The sequence below is a fragment of the Caenorhabditis remanei genome, chromosome II, assembly GCF_010183535.1.
Source record: "Caenorhabditis remanei strain PX506 chromosome II, whole genome shotgun sequence".
Classification (NCBI taxonomy): Eukaryota; Metazoa; Nematoda; class Chromadorea; order Rhabditida; family Rhabditidae; genus Caenorhabditis; species Caenorhabditis remanei.
Genome location: NC_071329.1, coordinates 17,755,588 through 17,778,276, shown reverse-complemented (window position 1 = coordinate 17,778,276; position 22,689 = coordinate 17,755,588). Strand labels below are relative to the sequence as shown.

General features: G+C 40.1%; 4 protein-coding genes across 4 annotated transcripts; all 4 read right to left on the bottom strand.

Annotated features, from left to right (window-relative positions):
• Positions 1 to 167: 167 nt before the first annotated feature.
• On the bottom strand, positions 168 to 2,057 carry GCK72_007733 (uncharacterized protein; the record flags this gene model as incomplete). The annotated part of the gene is made up of 2 exons (XM_053726407.1): positions 168 to 950; positions 1,695 to 2,057. 2 exons carry the CDS (start codon positions 2,055 to 2,057, stop codon positions 168 to 170), a joined length of 1,146 nt encoding a protein of 381 aa, XP_053590601.1.
• Positions 2,058 to 2,857: 800 nt separating this feature from the next.
• On the bottom strand, positions 2,858 to 3,310 carry GCK72_007732 (uncharacterized protein; the record flags this gene model as incomplete). Its single annotated transcript, XM_053726406.1, has 1 exon — positions 2,858 to 3,310. One exon carries the CDS (start codon positions 3,308 to 3,310, stop codon positions 2,858 to 2,860), a length of 453 nt encoding a protein of 150 aa, XP_053590600.1.
• A 7,467-nt stretch (positions 3,311 to 10,777) lies between these two features.
• On the bottom strand, positions 10,778 to 12,076 carry GCK72_007731 (uncharacterized protein; the record flags this gene model as incomplete). Its single annotated transcript, XM_053726405.1, has 7 exons — positions 10,778 to 10,828; positions 10,875 to 11,081; positions 11,145 to 11,451; positions 11,497 to 11,598; positions 11,642 to 11,755; positions 11,800 to 11,962; positions 12,010 to 12,076. The coding sequence occupies 7 exons, from the start codon at positions 12,074 to 12,076 to the stop codon at positions 10,778 to 10,780; spliced, it is 1,011 nt and encodes a 336-aa protein (XP_053590599.1).
• Positions 12,077 to 19,898: 7,822 nt separating this feature from the next.
• GCK72_007730 (uncharacterized protein) lies at positions 19,899 to 21,085 on the bottom strand (the record flags this gene model as incomplete). The annotated part of the gene is made up of 7 exons (XM_053726404.1): positions 19,899 to 19,961; positions 20,009 to 20,215; positions 20,279 to 20,459; positions 20,505 to 20,603; positions 20,646 to 20,762; positions 20,809 to 20,971; positions 21,019 to 21,085. The coding sequence occupies 7 exons, from the start codon at positions 21,083 to 21,085 to the stop codon at positions 19,899 to 19,901; spliced, it is 897 nt and encodes a 298-aa protein (XP_053590598.1).
• Positions 21,086 to 22,689: the final 1,604 nt, after the last annotated feature.

Below are 22,689 nucleotides of genomic sequence, written 5' to 3'. Positions count from 1 at the left end.
TATGACAGAAACAGACTTCGAGAACTAAGAACACAACTAAAACTTACAAGTCAAAGAGCGTTTATTCGTTGCCAAAAGCAAACTTAGAACTAAACTTTATCAAAGAGTTCAATCTTATAAAGGCTTGAGTTTCATGATGTGGATTAGGTTTTACGGTTGTCACGCGATTATTCATTTCCTTTGATATCTGTGATTCCATGTGGTTTCGAGAATGTAGAACTTCGGCGAAGCCACTTCCCCCTCCTCTCGGCGATCGGGCATCCTTTTCCGAGGTCTTTCCTCAATCCAGATTGTGGTCTTCTGTCTGCGGTCTTCTCGCACTGACATCTGACTGGACGGCTCGGCAACGCATTGTGCAAGTACTTCTGTAGACCATCCAGCGACTTCCGATGCCATCTCTCCAAGATCAACGGTGTCTTGTGATTTCCGACGGGCATCAACGGATCCACAACTTCCGCGTTCGCTGATGTCTTCAGCCATTCTTTCCACTGTTTGGCCACATTGTCGACGTCCCCGAATTCACATTGTAGACTTCTCGGCATCATCCAGACTTTCTCCACTTCCTTCGCAACTGATTTTACGAACTCAACTCTCTTGCTGTTCTCATCCTCCTTATCAGTGTACTCAACAAGCACCACTGCCTCCTTCACTTCTCCCCAATCGAACTTCTGAGTCCACCCCGTTATCGTCTTATTACGATACTCGAGAACACCTGGCCCCCTCGCCTCCAATCTAGGTCCGATGACCGCCACACTCGCCCGAATCTTCACCTTCTTTCTTTCCTTCTCTTCCCCTTCCGACTTGAACACCTCTCCCACGTCACCCGTGCTTGCCCTTCTCCCCCTCTCTCCACGCACGGCAACGCTCTTGCACTGTATCCCTGATACCTCCGTCGGAACCTTCCGAAGTTTCTCTCCTGGTCTCTCCAGTTCCTTCTCACCTCCAATGAACTGTACTTCTGCCGAGTTCTCTTCGGCATCAGAGTTGAGCGGAATGCGATTTTTGAAATTGCGGAAGGCGGAAGGCGGAAAGCGGAATAAGAAATTTTTGGGCGGAAGGCGGAAAGCGGAAGACGGAATTCTAAAAAATTCGGCGGAAAGCGGAAGGCGGAAGGCGGAAGCGAAAATTTTTTGGCGGAAGGCGGAAGGCGGAAAGCGGAATGAAAACAAGCCAAATGGCGGAAGGCGGAATACAATTTCGTTTTTAAGAAGACTATTTTGGCCTTATTTTGTTGTAAAAAGCACTTGAAATGGTTAAATTTTGTTTTTTCGGTAAAAACTGATAGTCTTGCTGCGAAAAAACGTAAAAAATATCAGTAAATTGGAGTAGGCAAACATATTTTTCAATCTGATATTCTCTAGGCGGGAGGCGGAAAAAATCATAAAATAGCGGAAGGCGGAAGGCGGAAAGCGGAAATAGGAAAATTTTTGGCGGAAAGCGGAAGGCGGAAGGCGGAATAAAAAATTTCGGCGGAAAGCGGAAAGCGGAAGGCGGAAAGAAAAAAGTGGCGGAAAGCGGAAGGCGGAAGGCGGAAGGCGGAATTCCGCTCAACTCTGTTCGGCATTCACCAAACCATATGGATCTTTCCATTTCAGCTCAACGCTAATGCTCTCAAAAGCATTAGTTCCTATCAGTATCCTCTCCACCCAATTGTCAACCAACTGGAAAACTACTCTCACTTTCCGCCCTCTGACCACCATGGGAATTTTGATCTGCCCCCTGACTCTCATCTTAGAGTTTGACGCATTCAAAACTGTGAATGTCGGCTTTCCGAACACTTCAACTTCCTTTTCCCAGTCACGACACCCCGCCTTCAACCTCTCATAAGCACTAGTCGATATCACCGATACGACTGCCCCACTATCAATGACAACCCGTCTCCGTTGTCCCAACATCTCCACCATTTCCATCATAACCTCGTTCCTCGCGCTATACCTGGAACTTCTGCCACTCTTCCAATCTTCACCCCAACTTCTTTCACTATCCGAGAATTCTCCACGCCTGCCATGCATCGAGAATTCGTCATCCGAATCCCTTGAGGACCACTTTCTGACCATACTTGTCAAATCACGGGCCGGCCCGCGGGCCGGCCCGGGCCGGCCCGTTTGGGCCCGGCCCGGGCCGGGCCGGGCCGGGCCGGGCCGGGCCCGCTGAAAATTTCAGGGCCCGGGCCGGCCCGCAGGGCCCGCAGCAAAAAATTATTTTTGAAAAATAGAATCGAAAGTGTTGGAAATTAAATTTTTTCTTCGGTTTATACTAAATCGAGGTCGGGGGATTCGATAAGACTACTTTCAGAAGCCTCCAGCAAGTTCTTGATCCTGATTCTGATCATCGGCTGATCATCACAGAGACTTTGAGAGGCTCAAAGTTTATAGTGACAAAATAACTTATTCTGACAATTTCCGTTTTCACTTGTTGTCTTTTTATAATTTCTAATCAATAATATGTTTGCCATGAAGTAGTAAACGAAAAAACAATGGGAAAACGACGAAAAAATTTTTTTTCAATATTTTGACGGGCCGAACGGGCCGGGCCGGGCCAGCCCGGGCCGGGCCGGGCCGGGCCGGGCCGGGCCGGGCCGGAAGATTTTTTTAGCGGGCCCGGCCCGGCCCGGCCCGGCCCGGCCCGTGACAAGTATGTTTCTGACCACCTCCAACCTCGAGGGCACCGGAACTTCCTTAGTACCACGGGCCTGTCCAGCCTTCTTAGGCTCACCTTCCTGCTTTCTGAGCAGTCCTCTCAACTCGCTACTTGCCTCACGCTCCTCCTTTAGCGTCTTTTTGTACTTCGAGACAGCCTCCTCAGCCAATCTCTTCTCCTCTTTCAGCTTGTTCAATTCTCTAAACAACGTCTCTCTCTACTCATTCCAAGCATCTTGTAACAATGCCAACTCATCCTGGGCCTTGTTGGCATTCTCCACGATGCCACCTGGCACCATTTCTACACCTTTCTCACAGAGTTCACGCAACTCTTCTACCGTTTCCACTCCATTTTCCCTCATTACTCCAATAATCTCTAGCGGCCATCTCTCTCCGCCCAGCTCTTCAAATCGTTCTCGCAACTCCTGACAGTACTTTTTCACCGGCTCTACAAGCACTTCTGACTGTCTCTCATTGCCTTTGCACGCCGCCTTGAGTGCCTCATACATATCACTCTCCATACGACCCGAAGACTCCAAAAAGTCAGTGAATCCCTTCACCAACTTGCGTCTCTCCTTCAGTCTCACCTCGTTCATTTGGACAGCCCATGACTTCTCGGAAGAAGTAACACTCGAGCTTCCCTTTTTAGTTCTCTCCACACTGAACGACATCACCGTTTCTCACCACCGTCTCACCAATATCACACCAAAGTATCTCACCACGGTCTCACCGTTTTTATTTGTCCGACTCTTCGATCTTCGATCTCCGAGACAGGAACAGTACGTTCGCTGATATTTAGCCAACGAGAGGAAATAGTTCTAATAGCGAAGGAGCTCGGATCAGGTCTTATCACCTTTCACCAGCGTCTGACTTCTGCTAATACAACTAATTTGGTTCGGCCCCCAAGTTATCTATTTCTATCGCTTATGACAGAAACAGACTTCGAGAACTAAGAACACAACTAAAACTTACAAGTCAAAGAGCGTTTATTCGTTGCCAAAAGCAAACTTAGAACTAAACTTTATCAAAGAGTTCAATCTTATAAAGGCTTGAGTTTCATGATGTGGATTAGGTTTTACGGTTGTCACGCGAATATTCATTTCCTTTGATATCTGTGATTCCATGTGGTTTCGAGAATGTAGAACTTCGGCGAAGCCACTTCCAGCCGCACTTGCGTTTTGAGCGCGAATTTTTTTTTTGAAAATCCTTGGCCAAACTTTTATTTTTCGACAGTAATAGAGTAAATTTCATAAAATTTGAGCCGAAAATTCTTCGAAAATCTGTAACTTTTCGATTTTTGAGATTTCCGAGTGGTTTTTAGCTTGAAATGTGCAGAATTATATGCAGTTTTTTTTTAAAACAGATTACAGGGTGGCTGATAAGTATTGAGACACGTATTTCACTGCATAGAAAAAAATCTAGGTGTCCATAAAAGAAAATAACTATATTTTTTGAATAAATACAACACCAGCTTTTGAAAAAAAGTACTGTTTTTTTATTCCGTCGCGTGCCAGACGTCCAGATGTGACAAGGAAAAAATACTCTGCGCCGTAGGTAGTTGCCACATTCATTGGCTCATATCTTCAAAAGCACAAATTTTCTAAGATTAGGAATTTGGTTGGTTACAGCTGAGATATTATCCTCAAAATTGCATTAATACAAAAAACAGATAAACGTATGATCACGGGCCCACGAGTGCTACAAGTGCAACATTCAGTGTTGAGAAAAACGAAGAAAATAGCGAGTTTTTAGATAAACCGTCATAAAAGTGAAGGACAAATAAATTGGAAGAGCTTAAAGGAGGACTGAAGTCGTATTTTTTTATTGCAGATTATGATACTTCAGAAAATTCTGAGCAACTTTCATCGTTGGAGCATATGCTAAAAATCGCTCTAAATGCCCTAAATTCACGTTTTCCCGGCTGAAAAGGAGCCTAGGTGGAAGAGTTTTGAGGGTCGAGGTCTCGACATTCTGCGCGGCCGCGGGCTGCCGTGTAGTCCTCTCGGACAAGTTTTCCTTCTTAATTTCTCATTTTTTTTGCCTTTTTAGAGGGGTTTCGTTGTTTTTTTATAAATTTCATCGTTTTTTCGACAAAATATTACTTTAAAATGCATTATTGATCATATTTATATGTATTTTGTACGATTAATTAACTTTTCGAACTGAAATCGTTTGATTTACGCCGTATCTTCTTCTTTTCGTCCGTTTTTTTCGTTTATTGCATGAATTTTGGTGTTTTTCAGATTCAAAACGACCCGAAAGCAGCTACTCGACGTTCAACTCTCCAATTTTATTCATTTTTGTGTTAGTTTGTTTCAGAACTTATGTTTTCTCTCCGCCAGTATTTAATTTCAGAGCGATCGCTCCCGATAGACACCAGCCAGACACTCCGCCAAGCTGTCGACAACTTCGACAAGGAGAACAGCGAAATTAGTCGTGTTAGTTTTAGAAGAAACTATTGTTGTTCTCTCCGCCTATATTTCCAGATTCCGCCGCAGAAAAATACGACTGAAAGAAAGAGAAGTTCAATGGCAATAACGACAAAAAGAAAATGGCTTCTTCTGCTTTTTCAGAATTTATTGAGAAGTAGTTTTTATTAACATTCCAAGAAGATAATTGAGATTTTAAATAAACATTTTTAAATAATTTTTTTTCATTCATTCATCCTTCGTCTGTCTTGTCACTCGAATCGACGCAATCAATCTTCTTTACGAATTGCGGTGCGGCGGAATCTGGAAATATAGGCGGAGAGAACAACAATAGTTTCTTCTAAAACTAACACGACTAATTTCGCTGTTCTCCTTGTCGAAGTTGTCGACAGCTTGGCGGAGTGTCTGGCTGGTGTCTATCGGGAGCGATCGCTCTGAAATTAAATACTGGCGGAGAGAAAACATAAGTTCTGAAACAAACTAACACAAAAATGAATAAAATTGGAGAGTTGAACGTCGAGTAGCTGCTTTCGGGTCGTTTTGAATCTGAAAAACACCAAAATTCATGCAATAAACGAAAAAAACGGACGAAAAGAAGAAGATACGGCGTAAATCAAACGATTTCAGTTCGAAAAGTTAATTAATCGTATAAAATACATATAAATATGATCAATAATGCATTTTAAAGTAATATTTTGTCGAAAAAAACGATGAAATTTATAAAAAAACAACGAAACCCCTCTAAAAAGGCAAAAAAAAAAGAGAAATTAAGAAGGAAAACTTGTCCGAGAGGACTACACGGCAGCCCGCGGCCGCGCAGAATGTCGAGACCTCGACCCTCAAAACTCTTCCACCTAGGCTCCTTTTCAGCCGGGAAAACGTGAATTTAGGGCATTTAGAGCGATTTTTAGCATATGCTCCAACGATGAAAGTTGCTCAGAATTTTCTGAAGTATCATAATCTGCAATAAAAAAATACGACTTCAGTCCTCCTTTAACAATTCTGAACTGACCTTAAAGTGTCTAATACATGTTTTGATCATATTGTTCTAGGTTATCGCATTCTTATGAGTTGATAATCATGGTTTTCCATTATGCACCTATTCACGAAGAAAAAGTGCTAATTAAAATGCCACATTTTGCATTTTAATGCTATTCACGAATGCACTTTAATGTGCATAAAAAACACTTTAATTCGAATTAATCTGCATTAAAAAGCGAATTAAAGTGCACATCGTGGCGAGATATCTTAATTAAAATGCATGCGCCTTTAATAAAATCCGTAAACCCACACAAATCTTAAAGGCGCATGCATTTTAATTAAGATATCTCGCCACGATGTGCACTTTAATTCGCTTTTTAATGCAGATTAATTCGAATAAAAGTGTTTTTTATGCACATTAAAGTGCATTCGTGAATAGCATTAAAATGCAAAATGTGGCATTTTAATTAGCACTTTTTCTTCGTGAATAGGTGCATTATTCGCTTCATACTTTAGCTAAATATAGGTATACCGTAAATCGACACGATTTATTTCGCGCTGTTAAGCAGCGCTAAACTGAAAGTGAGCCAATTTCTAGTTTTTCAGAAATTTTAATATATTTTCAAGAAAAAACTGCATGAATGTCAATCTGAAACAGCTGGAAGAAATGGTTTAGAACCATTTTTTGGTTTTCAGCGATAAATTTGTTTTCTGTGTAATAATGCTTGAAAAATATCAAAAAATGAAAGAAACACTTTAAATCAGACTTGTCAAAAATCGGGCCGGGCCGAAATTTCTCTTGGCCCGGCCCGGCCCGGTCGGCCCGGATTCAAAAATGGGTACCTATTTTTACCAAATTTTTTTTTGAAATTTTTCGAAAAAAAGAGTAAAAATGCTTAAATTATAATCACATTTTGATTCAATTGTAAATGTTTATTCGAAAACTATACTTTTTTCAAAAAATTTCAAAAAAATTTCAAAAATGTTTCAAAAACTGTTTCAAAACGGGCCGAGCGGGCCGGGCCGAGATTTTTCCTGATTTTGGCCCGACCCGGCCCGTGACAAGTATGCTTTAAATGGCTTCGGGACATTTCGCCACTAGACGTTTCGCCACCGGACATTTCGCCACCAGACATTTCGCCACCAGACGTTTCGCCACCAAAAAATGGAGAATTTTCGAAGCTTTATAGGAAAAAAAGCACATCACTTTAATTAGCATAATCAATGCGTACTAGTGGTATGTTTTTTTTTTCCCTATAAAGCTTCGGAAATTCGGAAAATTCTCCATTTTTTGGTGGCGAAACGTCTGGTGGCGAAATGTCTGGTGGCGAAATGTCCCGGAGCCCTTTAAATTACATAATTTATTTTCAGGCAAAAGCTCATGTCAACGTTCTACGATCTTCCCGGATCCTCTGTGACAGTTTTTCAAGGAAACACAAAATCTATTGGATTCCAGCTGCCGACGTGTCCGATGTCTTCAGAATTCTCTTCTCCTTCCTGAAACCGTCAAAAAGTGCATTTTATATGCTCATGGCGTTCCTCGCGAAGATTTCGGATTCTGATTCCTTGAGGTATTCTGAATTTTTGTGGTGAAGTGAATCCAGATGACGTCACGGCTCCAGAAGTGATTTTTGTCGATTCAGACATTCTTTTGGAGTTTTTTGGTATTCCAAAGGCGCTGAAGCTGATAAAATCACTGAAAAGTGCGTATTTCTGCTATAAATCTCGAAAATAGAGAAAATAAGTCATTTTTCAGCAAAAAAGCGAATTCACGCCCGTCACGCCACCTGCTTTCCACGAAAGACGCCACCATTTTCGAGTGTTCGACGACCATATTCGATAGGAAACGGGAATTTCAGTGTAATGGTACGATATAGTTGATTGTCAGCAGGAAAATCATGTTTTTATGATGAAAATGATGGAGAAATCGATTTTTCTGGTCGAAAACCTGATATTTTGCTCTAAAATTGCGTCAGAGGCGCACCATTTTCAGTAAGAACGCGCCTCAGTTGTGCCAGACTATAGATATTGCAATACTTTGCTTGAAACTAGTACAAAATTCACAGATTTTTCAAAAAATCAGATTGAAACGCGTCAAAGGTGGCCCGGATCCAGAAAAACCATCAAAACTGGCTGAATCATGTTGCGAAGAAGAAGCCGAAAACCAAATTTTTAATGCGAAATTGTTGAAAACGCGTCTAAGGCGCGCCAGACTCAAAGTCTCCACTAAAATCCAGTTTTTCAAGCGGAAAATTATTTAAATTGACAAAAATCGCGACCACCGGCGGCGCACACCAGGGATGTGCCTATGGAGGCGCTTTGGGCGCTGAAAGATTTCAAAGTGGGCGAAAATGCGACGAGAGAGAGTGTGTAAAATCGAGAGAGTGTGCCTGCGTCTCTCCATTTCGCACACTCCTTCTCGTCGCATTTTCAAATTTCGGCTGAAAATGCGAGGCGCTCAACGCCACCCGGGCACATACCTGGCGCACACGACCGTCGAGAAATACCGGAATGAGAAAAAAGATAATCTCAATTCTTTTTTCAAAATAAATTTCCAGAAAATCTGTTTTTGAACACAAAATCACTCAAAACTAATGAAAATAATTACAAGCGCGTTGAAGGCACGCCAGATTCGGTAATTCCGATTCGAAATCTGAAATTTTATATATCGGGAGCGCGTGTGAGGTGCGCCAGACAGTTTTGATTCTGTTTCTAATGAGAATAAACTAAAAATTGCTCATTTTTCATGGGAAATTTCACTTAAATCCTGTTTTTTTTCTCAGGACCAACTCATTATCATCCCCAAATCCTCCGACACCGCCGTCAAAACATTCAAAACAATCAAAAAAGTGGAGAATACGATGGAAAACATGTCGATTTCGACGGATTCGTTGATTTTTGACGGACGGCACAAAGATGGTGCGCCAGACAGTTGGAAATGGCGAAAGTACAGCTGAAAACGTTGGTTTTACTGCAAAAAAAATGCGTCAAAAGCGCGCCAGATTGATAAATAAGGCGAACTTTTCAGCTCGAGAGTGTCAAAACTATACAAAAAACGCTCCGACTTCCAAAAATGTTTTTTTTTAACTGTCTAAACGCGTCAACGGCGCACCAGACACGATATTTAGATGAAAAAGCGGCAAAGGCACGCCAGACTTGATGTTTGAATAAAAACGTTAATAAAAATGCGTCAAAGGCACGCTAGACTCGATTATTCCTCGAAATTTATCAAAACAGTGCAAAAATTTCTAAAATGTTTTAAAATCGGATCGAAATAATTCGATAAAGCACCGCATTTTGAAATCTGGAGAGAGTCCATTGCTGATGAGACCGTGCTCTCAGTTCCAGAATATTCTTTTTTTTGTACTTGTCCAATGGAAAACGGTCGAAACAAGTGTTTCTTTTTTCTAATAGAAATTACAATTTCGAAAATCAAAATAATGAATTTCAATTATTTTGAGAATTTTTAAAACAAGTTTTCTCTGATTTTGATTGTTTAATCAGCTAGTTCGTTTGTTAGGTACCTGAAAGAAACTAGAGGTTCTAGAGGGGGAAATTTAGAAAAAACAATGAAAAAATAGTGGAAACTGGAAATTTCGTTTAATAAAAGATTGAACTCGGAATTTCGGTTGGATGAAAATCACTATCTGAAAGTACCGAGATTTCTAACTATTAGCAGACGAACGGATCAGTTGAATATCATCTAACCTACACTTCCACATCTGAATTCGACAGCATTATCTTCTCAAATACTCTCTAATAGAGCCCTCCGATGTTGGAATTCATTATCTGAATTGGCGTTTCCGGTTATACCGTGATATTTTTCAAACAAGTAACACAGAAAGCAAATTTAGCGCTGAAAACCAAAAAATGCCCCTAAACCATTTTTTCCAGTTGTTTCAGATTGACATTCATCCAGTTTTTCTCTAAAATATATTAAAATTGCTGAAAAATCGCTGAAAAACTAGAAATTGGCTCATCTTCAGTTTAGCGCTGCTTAACAGCGCTAAATAAATGGTGTGGATTTACGGTAAACAACACGCGCTCGCGTAATTTCGGAGTATCGTAGTATTTTAGCGCTGTTAAGCAGCGCTAAATTATGAGGCTTCTGATGACTCATTTCTGACAGTTTCTTTCTATTTTTTGTCAATTTCCCACAAATTCTGCTAAAATATGTTGTTTTTTTAAAAGCTTATCAATTTTCCCACTTTAAATCGATCATATATCATTAAAACATCTGAAAAATTGCCATGAAGTCGAATTCTGTTCGGAAGTAGGCGAGACAGCGCCGAAGTAAAATTTTAGCGCTGCTATGCAAAATGTCTGCGTCTCTCGTTGTTTACTGCAGTTTTTGTTCTCTTCTCTACTTTCGATATCGATTTTTCTCATTTTTCGTGCGCTTTTCCGGGTTTTTCGTAAATTTTACAGTTTTCTTCCGATTATAACTTGAAATTCATCAAAAAGAGTGCATAAATTTATCTTTTTTTCGAATAGAATCGAAAAAATCCGATAAGGAACTTATTTTGAAATCTGGAGAGAGTCCATTGCTGATGAGACCGTGCTCTCAATTCCAGAATATTCTTTTTTGGTGCTTGTCCAATGGAAAACGGTCGAAACAAGTGTTTCTTTTTCCAAAAACAAGTTACAATTTCGAATATCGAAAAGATGAATTTCAATTATTTATTAAACCGACTCGAAAACATTTCATATCAATTATTATTTGCTGAATCAGTCGAGTATCGCGTTAATCGTTAGGACGAAGAGTTCCAAAGAGATATTCTGAAATAAGAAATTGTCATTCTTGATTTTGTTCACGTTTTGATACCTCTTCTCTTCCGCATTCAACTTCGAGCGCATTCTTGATACTCTTCTTCATTGTATCATCTCCTGGGACCATACCCGACATCAAGTTTATCGTCTTCAATACTTGGAATTTTTCGATTTTTGAAACATCCGTTTTCTCATCTGCCGTATCCGCTACCCATCTGGTGAGTTTTCCAAGTAGTTTTAGTAGTTGCCGGTTCGACATTTTCTAAAATATTAGTATTTTCTAATGAAAGAATTTTTAAAAGAATGTTTTAAGTGAATTATCTACCTTGTTTCTTGATCCTTGTTCCAATCCCAACATCACCGGATACTCCACTTTGTTCTTTCGACAATGAATCTCCAGTTCATATATCATGATGTCGTATATTTCACCAGTAGACATCGCTGTATTCATTTCCAACTTGTCTTCTTTTTTCTCGTCTTGCCCTTCTTTCTCATCGTCATCATCATCTTGATATTCCTTCTCTTCATCATCTTCTTCTTCTTCTTCATCATCCTCCTCCTTATTCTCATCTTCCTCATCGTCCTTCTCATTTTTCTTCTGAGTTTTCCGATTGTTTCTCATAGCGACCTTTCTGAAATTATTCGAATGTAAAGTGATATATAGTTACTAGTTTTACCTGAGTCTCTTCCCGCCGACAACCACCTGCCTATCCTTCGAAACGATTGTGATGATTCTCGAGTTCTCATCGTAGTGACATACGCACTCGTCCTTTGCCAACCTTCAAATATAAATTTTACACTGGAAACCACGATTTGACTCACTCTTCCTTGAAGGTGTCAGTGACACTACGAGAAGAGACGTAAATCATGAGAGCACGATACTTGGAGTCCATAAATTTGAGATTCGGAATCCTATGAGCTACACTCTGTCGGAAACTGAAAAAATGAGTGAAATTGAAAAAAAAACACGTGGTACTTACTGATCTCTGTATTGCTTCCAATTTCCTCCCCATTTCTCTTCTTCAACGATATTTCTCCAAAATGGGTCCAATGTGACCGGCTCCTTATTGACCATTCCTTGATCCAGAATCCTCTGAAGCATGGTCACCTCCATTTTCCGACTGACGAGTTTACTTTTTCCTTCTGAAAATGTGACTGTGAAGATAATAATAGATTCTATAAGAACATACCTTTCGGGTACATTTTCAGGTACTCCGACCACTCGATTCCATACAGATTTTTGTTGTAGTTATCCATGGCTTGATGAAGAGTGAACTGAAACGAAAATACTCTTAGTCTTGAAGCAAATAAGTTCTTGGCTAGAACAAGAGAGCTATTATTTATCAAACTGTAAATGAAATTTTGAGGTTACATTATTAGCACGAGGCTCTTCTAACAACCGCGCTCCACCGAAACCGAAGAAAATAGCGTGAGAAATTGAGAGACTCGGAGAAAAAGAGACATTTTTCAAGTGGATTTCCGTGGAGCGCGATGGTAATTTTATGCGAGCGACAGTTTGGAAAGACTATTTCGGGCTTTTGTTTGGGCCAACTGGGCTATTTTGAAACCTGGAAGACCAGTTCTGAAACGTCCGCGGTTACGAAAAACCCTGGAAACCAATTTTTTCAAGAAATTTTTAACTGAACAAATCTCCAACATTTCAAACTCCGCCCCGATCTCATTGTAGATCAAATTCTCAGAATTTCTATATCAATCGATAGATCATGCCTAGATCTTCATTTTTGTAGTTGACAACTTTTTGATAGCTCCGCCCACTTTTGAGATATGCACCTTTAAAGATAGTGTACTGTATTGACAACAAGGACATCGCTACAGTAGTCGGTTTTTAAAGGCGCATATCTCAAAAATGGGCGGAGCTATCAAAAAGTTGTAAACTACAAAAATGTAGCTCTAGGCATGACCTACAAAATAAAAAATAGAAAGTTTTTTAAAAATTTAAAAGAATTGACTCCAAGCGGGATCGAACCCTGGCACCCATTCTCATAATGGTGCACCTTGATCTAGACCCTGTCGGCGAAATTTTTGCAAAAAATGTGGTTTCTGACACGGAAAACTAGGTTTTGTACAGTTTTTAACGTCAGAAATGGAATTTTCCTGTCATTTTGATGTAAAAATCACATTTTGCCGATGAAAGTGACTAATTTAGGCAATTTCCAACTTTAAAGGCGCATATCTCAAAAGTGGGCGGAGCTATCAGAAAGTTGTCAACTACCAAAATGTTGCCCTAGATATGGTCTACACAGTCATAACACAAATTGAATTTCTACAGTAGCCCAGAACGTCATGAACCCGTAGTAGCTGCAAAGTAAGCAAGAGCACAATACTTATTTTACAAAGACCTCTAGAGGTATCAACCATGTGAAAGGAGAAACGGGTTGTTAGACTAATTTGGAAGAGACTATCAACAACTAGCAAGAGTATGTAGATCAGTTCCAGGTATGTGCCTGGGTGGCGTTGAGCGCCTCGCATTTCTTCAAAGTGTGATGAAAAAACTCGAAAATGCGAAAAGAGAGAGTGTGAAAAAAGGAGAGACGATATCTGGCCAATCTCGCGCTGATTGGCTGATTGAAAGGGGCGGAGTCTCTCGCTGAACGCTGATTGGTCGCTTGAGATTAAGCATGAGCAATATTCGCATTTTTGCCGTGGCCGAAGCGGAAACTAGTCCCCCTCGCCAGATATCGTCTCTCGATTCTACACACTCTCTCTTTTCGCGTTTTCGCACACTTTTGATTTTCTCAGCGCCCAAAGCGCCTCTATAGGCACATCCCTGATCAGTTCTATATAATTTTAGGGTTCTATGTTCCATATGATAGCACTAAAAACCTAGAACTACCGTAACCCTATTCCGAAAGTGGAGAGACTAGTGAAGGTGAAGGAAGATTACTGTATTGATATATTCTACTAAATATGAAGAGGACCATGGGATGAGGAAATGGGCAATCGAGGAAAGATTGAGAGATGGGAAAGAAAAATATTTCAAGATTCTGAGAGAGAGAGAGATGGCAATCTCTTATTTTTCCCCGTTTCTAATATTTGAGAAAAACGAGGTCGTCGTTTGGACCGCCGACTAGTAATTACCTTGCCCACTAGCGACCAGAAAAGAGCCGCGTGGTGTAGGTGGTAGTGATGCGGAGGGGCATGGAGAGGGGTTTTGGTTCGGTTCCCGGTCAAGTCAAAAGGTTTTTTGCATTTTTTGTAATGAACATTTAGGAATTTCTCTAACCAAGTCTGCCTCTTTCATGTAAAAATAACTACTTTTTAAGGTCTCCAAAACGAGACAGTTCGAAAGTTCTCATTTTGAAGTCTCAGGTCAAAATATCGCGCTTTCGGAAAATCAGGTACTTTTGATTAGGATTTCTTTGGATATTCTCACCTTTTAAATTGATTGTCCTGAAGACGGGCCTTGAAAAAAGATGGGGCGCTTTGTATGGGAAAAATCTGAGAACTGATGAGACGACTTGTAACTTCTGGAAGAGAATAGAAGAATCTGAAAAAGTAGAGTAGGCTTTTGCCAACTCAGGCCACGTGGATCATGTGGAAACGATGCGAAAACAAAACCGCCCGGGAGTTCACGTGGAAATTGTAATTTTTCTCGAAAATTTTGAAAAGTTCACGTTTTTTGCCACGTGAAATTTATTATTTTTTCCTCTATGAATTCTTGTTTCGACCGCTTTCTACTGGACAAGAAAACACAAAAAAATTCTGGAAATGAGAGCGCGGTCTCGTCAGCAGTAGACTCTCTCCAGTTTTTTTGTTGAAAATTGCGTTTTAAGACTAATTTTTTAACCAAAATTTTCAAAAATCAATAATTTAATCAAATTTTGACGAGAAAAGTGAAAAGACATATAAGGAAAGGAGGGTACCACAGAAAACCGCAGGTTTATTGTCTTGAAACTGCCAGTGAACTGAAGATCCGCGTTCCTTTCTGCCGAATTTGTTCATGATTTGCGACAAATCTGAAAATTCAGGCGGAGAAGTATATAGAGTATTTCTTCAACTAACCGCATTGAAAGTGAGTGATCGCTGGATGAGAGCACTTGAAGACCAACATTCCTGGAAACAGACAAATTATTTAAGAGTGTTGAGAGAAGAAGGAGAGAAAACGAAAGAACGAGCAGCGCTAAAACGAAGAACGCCGATTTTCAAGTAATTTTTCCGATATTTTTAACGAGAATTGTTGTTTTGACGAGAATAATTGAACAAACTATTATTCGTAGACAAATTTTCCGCGAAAAAATGAGCAAAAGTGCGAGAATTCGGGAAGTGAAACTTTAACGCTGCTTAGCAGCGCTAAAATATAACTTTGGCGCTGTATCGGTTATTTCCGTCATTTTATGTGAAGATTTGCAGAAAGCATACAATTTATATACGTAAAAACATGTCATCGCAGAGAATACACGATAAAAAAATCAGAAAGACTTTAAAATTGGTAGTTTTCAGGAAAATTCGAAAGTGGCGGCGGAAAAATCTGTAAAACTCAACAGAACCCGACTTCATGCCACACATTGAGATGTTTTATTGAGAGCATTAATAGGATTAATAAGAATACATTATAATTCAGCTGAATTTAGAGAAAATTGAGCAAAAAATAGAAAGAAACTGTCAGAAATGAGTCACCACAAGTCTCATACTTTAGCGCTGCTTAACAGCGCTAAAATACTACGACACTCCGAAATTACGCGAGCGCGTGTTGTTTACCGTAAATCGACACGATTTATTTAGCGCTGCTGAACAGCGCTAAACTGATGGTGAGCCAATTTCTAGTTTTTCAGCGATTTTTCCACCAATTTTAATATATTTTAGAGAAAAAATTGCAGAAAATGGTCGAGCCAACGGGACCAGAAGTCGTCGTCGACGAACATACCAAAGTGCTCAACAACTACCGCCGAAAGCTGGCCGAGTGTAGTGACGCAAAAGCTGAAAGATTTGCGGAAGAAAGAAGCAACTTTCAGAGCAGAAATTCATTGTCAAAGCGACGAATGGACCACTTTATGTCGTCGGATGTCGTCGTTCGATCAATAAGGAGAAATTGAAGAAGAAGAATGAGAGTCGCATTGGATGTGACCCCACTCTCACCATCATGTTAGTGCAGAAATCGGGGGGAAAATTTAATTTTTTCGACGACTGAGGCGTCTTTGGCTCGTTTTCAGCTAAAAATTCGCTTTCAAACCGCCCAATTTGACGTATTTTAGTGTGAAAAGCTCAATATTTAACATTTTCAGCTTGTTTTCAGCCTGTACTTAGTTCCCTGAAAACACGAAGGCTGGCGTGTCACTGGCGCGTTTTCGCTGAAAACCCGAAGGCTGGGGCGTCTTTGCCGCGTTTTGAGCAAATTTTTTGGAATTTCGAGCTAAAAATCGCTTTCAAAGGCCCAATGGTCTGAAAATCTCATTTTTGTCGTAATTTTAGCATTTTCAGCTTATTTTCAGCCTCTAATTGACTTCCAACTGATATCAGTCAGATTCAAATTCAAAGATTCGAAGTAGAAATTCAATAATTCGGCAAAATTTCGATATTTTCAGTGATTTTTCAAGTAAAAATATCGAAAATTGAGATTTTTTGCTTAAAAACCAAGCTTTAACTGAAATTTTACTGTCATGTTAGTGGAGAAAAAGGGTGGAAATTTTGATTGTTCCGGCGACTGGGGCGTCTTTGGCGCGATTTGTTGGAGTTTTGAGCTAAAAATCGCTTAAAAGCATTTTTAGCTTATTTTCAGCCCGAAATGATCTGTAGCACGCCAGCCTCTATTCAAATTGATTTTTTCATAGAAACGTCAACGGTGCGCCAGACACCTCCACTAGTAATCGCGTCGAAATACATTTTTTCCTTTTGCGAAAGCGCGAACGACGCTCCAGATTCATACAAAAACGCGTCAAAAGCACGCCAGCCATGGTTTCCGATAGATGAAATAGGCGTCGGAGGCACGCCAGACTCTCGAATAACGCGTCAAAGGCGCCCCAGCCTTTCGTTCCAATTGTTTCAAATCGCGTCAACATCACGCCAATGAACGATCATCTGGAAATGTTGATTCCCCAAATCGTTAAAAACGGAACAGAAGCATCTGAAATGTCAGTTGCACTGAAACAAATCATCGATTCTCTTGTAGATCACATCCTAAATCTGGAAATGAGAAAGGGCGTGGCGAGGGGACGGCGCCTGACTCTTGTCGAAATACTCCTACCGTATCTCCAGTGTCTGTTCAATATCGAAAAATAGATATATTCACCAAAAACGTGTCAAAAGTGCGCCAGACGTACAGAATTATCGGAAATCTTCTGAAAGTGACTGAAACTGGTGTCTGACGTACCTCTGACGCGTTTCTGTTAAAATAGAAACGAAAAATGCGTCAAAGGTGCACCAAACTCAACATTTCCGTCGTCCTTCAACAAAAATACTCAAAAAGCGTCGAAGGCGCGCCAGACGTACAGAAAACTGAAAAATTGTTTAAAATCGCTGGAAAAAGCTCTAAATTCTATGGAAAACGTCGAGAAATGACAAACTGGCGCGTTGTTACCGAATTTTGATCGAAAGCGCGTCATAGGTGCCCCAGACTCAGCATTTCCTTCTGTCTCAAAGGAAACAAACGCACCAACGGAATGCCAGATTCTCCGAAACGCGTCAAAGGCGCGCCAGACATAGAATTCTTGCAAAATTGTCCAATTTCCAGATCATAATCGACGGATATGACGATCGGATAGCCGAAACTGTGAAAAGATATGAAAGAGACAATAGCCGGTGAACGTCGTTTGGATTCCGTTGTGAAGAAGGCGTGTTCTATTTGATGGATAACAAGGGATACGAGACGGTGGATATCTGAATGTTGACACAGAATGAGAAGCTGATTGGAATCATCTCTGATAGATTATTTGGTGATATCCAATAACTCGGAGATTCGGATGATGAGACGAGGAGCGGATGATGACGGATTTCCTGTCGAAATTAACTAGATAAATCAGGTGAGAATTCCCTTTTTTAAGCGAAAAATTCATGAAAAACTGATGTTTTCAGTTTAAGAAAAGTCGAGTTTTTGAGAATTCTTACTGAAAAAGTGCTCGCTTTTTTTCATTCTGAAAGTTGAAATTATTGAGAGCTCTTACTGTGGAACTGAATCTGCGATCGCTTTTTTGTTTAAAAAATTCATGATTTTAAAAGTTCTTACTGTAGAAATGAATCTCCGCTCACTTTTAGCGCAAAAATGAGACATCTGGATGCACAGGACTACAGACAGACACCAAAAGAGCTCTCAGCATCCGAAAACGTCTCGAAGGTGCGTTAGACCGTAAAGAATCTGCAACATTCGACAGACAGATCGACCCATTTTGACTTTTCTTCTATTCTCTAAACGCGTCAACAACACGACAGATTCCTCAAAAATTGGACATCTGGACATACCGACAGACTTCTAGACGTATAAAATGCATAGTTGTCAAGGCCCGGGCAAATTGGCGCGAAAGCCAAATTTTTTGAATTTTTTCGCGAAAAAGTCAAATTTTCAATTATAATGGTCACATTTCCGATGAAAAATTGAAAAAATTTCGAAAAAAAAAATTGGGAAAAAAAAGGTCATTTTTTGAAGCCGGGCCTTCGGGCAGGGCCGTACCTTGAAAATTTTCTACCGGCCCGGCCCGGGCCCTGACAACTATGATAAAATGCATTTTCTTGATGCGCCGAAGGCACGCCATGTTTATTAGTTATATGAAAAGCTGAGAATCCGAAAACGCGTCAAAAGTACGCCAGATTTACGTGGAGAGATTCTGGCGTACCTTTAGCGCGGTAAAACTGAAATTTCTATTTTCCAACATGTTTTAATGGAAAAATTCAGTTTTCATGATTTTTTGATCGAAAAACAAAAAACCAAAAATCGATTTAAAACGCGCCCACGATACGCCAGATTTGCTTCAGAACGTCTAAGTCAGATTTGTGACTGAAGTCTGGCGTGCCTTCAGCGCACTGAAACTGAGAAAATGAAAATCTGCAATCGGTGGCGCTCTTCCAATCAGAAACTTCATTCCAGCCGACTGAGGTGCCAGCCGTCTGCGATTTTACAGTCTTTTTAATCTTTTCACGGTCTATTCTCTGTCATGACATACTTCTGCGTACACAAATTGCATGTTTGTCAACGAATCTTCACATAAAATGACGGAAGTAGCCGATACAGCGCCAAAGTAATATTTTAGCGCTGCTAAGCAGCGTTAAAGTTTCACTTCCCGACTTCTCGCACTTTTGCTCATTTTTTCGCCGAAATTTTGTCTCCGAATAATAGTTTCCTTAATTAATATCATTAAAACAACGATTCTCGCAGAATATTTCGAAAAATTACTTGAAAATCCTCAGTCTTCGTTTTAGCGCTGCTTACCGAAATGTCTGCGTCTCTCGTTATTGAGCGTTTCTCGTCTCTTCTCTCGGTATCGATTTTTCTCATTTTTTCGTCCACTTTTCCGTTCTTCTCGTAAATTTACAGTTTTCTTCCGATTTTCCTCGAAATTTATCAAAATAGTGCAAAAATTTCTCAAACTTGGTGAAATAGAATCCAAAAAAGCTAATAAAGCATCACATTTTGAAATCTGGAGAGAGTCCATTGCTGATGAGACCGTGCTCTCAATTCCAGAATATTTTTTTTTCTTGTCCAATGGAAAACGGTCGAAACAAGTGTTTCTTTTTCCAAAAATAAGTTACAATTTCGAATATCGAAAAGACAGACTTGCAAAATATCGGCCCGGCCCGGCTCGGCCCGGAGTCAAAAAATGAGCACAATTTTTTCACAAAATTTTTCGAAATTTTTTGAAATTTTCATCAAAAATAGTCAAAAATCCTATGTACACTTGAGTTTTATCGATATGTAAAAACATAGTCGAAAATTCGACTTTTTTGCGAAAAAATCAAAAAAATTCAAATTTTTGTACTGAGACCCGGGCCGACCGGGCCGGGCCGGGCCGGTGAAAATTCTCAAATCGGCCCGGCCCGTTGCAAGTATGCGAAAAGATGCATTTCAATTATAAATTTATTTATTGATCCGACTCGAAAACATTTTGCATCATTTATTCACAGCCATTTTTATTCATGTGCTGAATTCATCAAGTATCGAGACAATCATTCGACCAAGAAGAGCCAACGGTACCTTCTGAAATAAGAATTGTCTAAATCTTGGTTTTGTTCACGTTTTAATACCTGGTCACGCTCACATTCAACGTTGAGAGCAGTACTGATTCTCTCCTTCATGTTCTCATATCCTGGGATCATACCCACCATCGCATTGAACATCATCAAAAGCTGGAATTTGTCCATTTTGACCACATCCGTCTCCTCATCGGGGCATTCGATCACCCAGCAGGCAAGTTTTTCGAGTAGTTTGATCATTTCAAAGTTCGACATTTCCTAAAATATTAGTATTTTCTAATGGAAACGTTTTTGAAAAGGTGTGTGGAATGAATTATTCACCTTGTCTTTCGCTTCTTGTTCCAATCCCCACATGAACGAGTACTCTAATTTGTTCTTTCGGCAATGAGTTTGAATTAGTGTTTTCAAGTTGTCGTAAAATCTTTCAATTGTCATGACTGATTGATCCAAGACTTCCACTTCCTTCTCATCCTCCTCGTCGTCCTTATCTTCTGTGAACTCTCTGAAACTATTCTGATGTAAACTGATATATAGTTACTAGTTTTACCTGGGTTCAGCTGAAACTTCCACCTGTTGATCCTTCGAAACAAGTGAAACGATTCTCGAGTGGGCATCATAATGACACACGCACTCGCCCTCTTCCAGCCTTCAAATATAAATTTTACACTGGAAACCACGATTTGACCACTCTTTTTTGAAGGCGTCAGTGACTTTACCGGATGACACAAACAACATCAGAGCACGATACTTCAAATCGATGAAGTAGAGATGCTCAATCTTGTGGTGGGCGAGACTGTAGTTGAAGCTGAAAAAAATTGAGTGAAATTGAAAAAAAAACACGTGGTACTTACTGATCTCTGTAACTATCCCATGTTCCTCTCCATCTCTCCTCTTCAACCCGACACTCCCAGAAATCGCTGAGAATCACCGGCTCCTTGTGTGCTATTCCTTGATCCAGAAGCCGCTGCAACATGGTCACTTCCATGTTTCGATTGATTGTGGGACTTCCGGTTTCTGAAAATGTGATTGTGAAGAGAAAAATGGATTCTATAAGAACATACCTCCTGGGAACATTGTCAGATATGAAGACCAATCTATGCCAAACAGATTCTTGTTGAAGTACTCCATGGTTTGATGAAGGTGAACTGAAAAGAAAATACTCTTAGTCTAGAAGCAAATAAGTTCTTGGCTAGAACAAGAGAGCTATTATTTATCAAACTGTAAATGAAATTTTGAGGTTACAATATTAGCACGACTCTCGTCTAACAACCGCGCTCTACCGAAACCAGAGAAAAATGTGTGAGAAATTGAGAGACTCAGAGAAAAAGAGACATTTTTCAATGGGTAGTTCGGTGGAGAAGAAATTTTTTAATGAACAAATCTCCAAAATTTCAAACTCCGCCCCGATCTCATTGTAGATCAAAATCTCAGAATTTCTATATCAATCGATAGATCATGCCTAGATCTTCAATCTTGTAGTTGATAACTTTTTGATGGCTCCGCCCACTTTTGAGATATGCGTCTTTAAAGATAGAGTACTGTATTGACAACAAGGATATCGCTACAGTAGTCGGTTTTTAAAGGCGCATATCTCAAAAATGGGTGGAGCTATCAAAAAGTTGTAAACTACAAAAATGTAGCTCTAGGCATGACCTACAAAATAAAAAATATAAAGTTTTTTAAAAATTTAAAACAATTGACTCCAAGCGGGATCGAACCCAGGCACCCATTCTCATTGTGGTGCGCCTTGATCAAGACCTTCGGGACCAAATTTTTGCTAAAAATGTGGTTTCCGACATGGAAAATTAGGTTTTGAGTAGTTTTTCACGGCAGAAATAGAATTTTCCGGTCATTTTGATGTAAAAATCACATTGTGCCGATGAAAGTGGCTAATTTAGGCAATTTCCAACTTTAAAGGCGCATATCTCAAAAGTGGGCGGAGCATTCGGAAAGTTGTCAACTACAAAAATGTTGCCCTAGATTTGATCTACACAGTCATAACACAAATTGAATTTCTACAGTAGCCCAGAACGTCATGAACCCGTAGTACCTGGAAAGTAAGCAAGAGCTCAATACTTATTTTACATAGACCTCGAGAGGTATCAACCATGTAAAAGGAGAAACGGGTTAGACTAATTTGGAAGAGACTATCAACAACTAGCAAGAGTATGTAGATCAGTTCTATATAATTTTAGGGTTCTATGTTCCATATGATAGCACTAAAAACCAAGAACTTTCGAAATATGGAGAGACTAGAGAAGGCGAAGGAAGATTACTGTATTGATATATTCTACTAAATATGAAGAGGACCATGGGATGAGGAAATGGGCAATCGAGGAAAGATTGAGAGATGGGAAAGAAAAATATTTCAAGATTCTGAGAGAGAGAGAGATGGCAATCTCTTATTTTTCCCCGTTTCTAATATTTGAGAAAAACGAGGTCGTCGTTTGGACCGCCGACTAGTCATTACCTTGACCACTAGCGACCAGAAAAGAGCCGCGTGGTGTAGGTGGTAGTGATGCGGAGGGGCATGGAGAGGGGTTTTGGTTCGGTTCCCGGTCAAGTCAAAAGGTTTTTTGCATTTTTTGTAATGAACATTTAGGAATTTCTCTAACCAAGTCTGCCTCTTTCAAGTAAAAATAACTACTTTTTAAGATCTCCAAAACGAGACAGTTCGAAAGTTCTCATTTTGAAGTCTCAGGTCAAAATATCGCGCTTTCGGGAAATCCGGT